Genomic DNA, 1,000 nt, shown 5'->3' on the forward strand with positions numbered 1-1,000 from the left:
GGCCGCTTCTCCCCGCGGCCCCACTCGGCCGTCTGGGAGCCTCCGCCGCGCAGCGAGGAGAGCGCATCCTTGGCTCAGCTGGACGGGTCGGGGCCGCGGGCCGAACCGGGCCTGTGCTCCTGGGCCCAGACGCCAGGCGAGGAGAGCGAGGCCACCGCGCCCTGGCCTCACTTGCTCTGCTCAGCCACCCCTCGGCCCAGCCGGCGCCCGTACTCCGACTCGCCGCAGGAAAGTCGCAGCCTGACCGACGTGGCCCGGAGATTCCTAGACCGCGCCAGGAAGCCCCGACCCCGCAGCCGGCGCCTGGAGGATGCCTGGGGGGAGGCAAGGACCAAGCCCCAGGAGCAGGGAGGCAGCCGGCACAGCCCGGCCTGGCAGCTGGAGCCCCAGCCTCAGCACGGCCAGCACCACCCTCCCGCCCGGGGAGATTCGCCCCCTCCTTACTCGCAGGGAGCTTACACCCCCGCGAACCGAGCCTTTGAGGAAGAAAAGGCGCAGAGCGGAGACCAGTGGGCAGTGCCGGTCTGCAGGGGTCTACGTCCCTGGTCCCTTTCCTCAGTTCACACGGAGAAGTCGTCTGTGTCCTCCAGAGAGTTCGGGACGCAGTCAGGTTGCATGCACATCCAGAAAAGACACAGCAATGATCCGGTGGAGTCGTTAACCAGCCAGCTTTCCCAGTCCCTAGTTTCCAGCAAGGAGATGCAGAAGCAGCACACCCAGGTCCTCAAGAACAAGTTGGAAGAGGCAGTAGTGTCCTCCAGGGACCAGAAGATCGTGGCCCTGGTGCTGAGCCGGCTCAAAAAGGCCCAGAGGATGCGGGAGCTGCAGCAGCAGGCGGCACTAGCCTGGGAGGAGCTGAAGCGCTCAGACCAGAAGGTCCAGTTGACCCTGGAGAGGGAGCGCAAGCTGCTGCTGCAGCAAAGCCAAGAGCAGTGGCAGCAGGACAAGGAGCAGCGCAAGGCTCGTCTGAACCGGGAGCTGCGAGTCCGGCGGCGGGACA

The 1,000-nt window shown here is 66.7% G+C and overlaps 1 protein-coding gene across 1 annotated transcript in view; it reads left to right on the forward strand.

The window, feature by feature from the left end:
* CCDC185 (coiled-coil domain containing 185) overlaps positions 1-1,000 on the forward strand; it is a gene marked incomplete at its 5' end in the record, with an annotated part of 2,057 nt that continues 1,057 nt past the window's right edge. Inside the window, one exon of the mRNA XM_010852934.1 lies at positions 1-999. Coding sequence (XP_010851236.1) covers positions 1-999 — 999 coding nt within the window. The remainder of the gene's footprint in view (position 1,000) is intronic.

The sequence above is a fragment of the Bison bison genome, unplaced genomic scaffold (genome assembly GCF_000754665.1).
Source record: "Bison bison bison isolate TAMUID 2011002044 unplaced genomic scaffold, Bison_UMD1.0 scf7180017864317, whole genome shotgun sequence".
Lineage (NCBI taxonomy): Eukaryota > Metazoa > Chordata > Mammalia > Artiodactyla > Bovidae > Bison > Bison bison.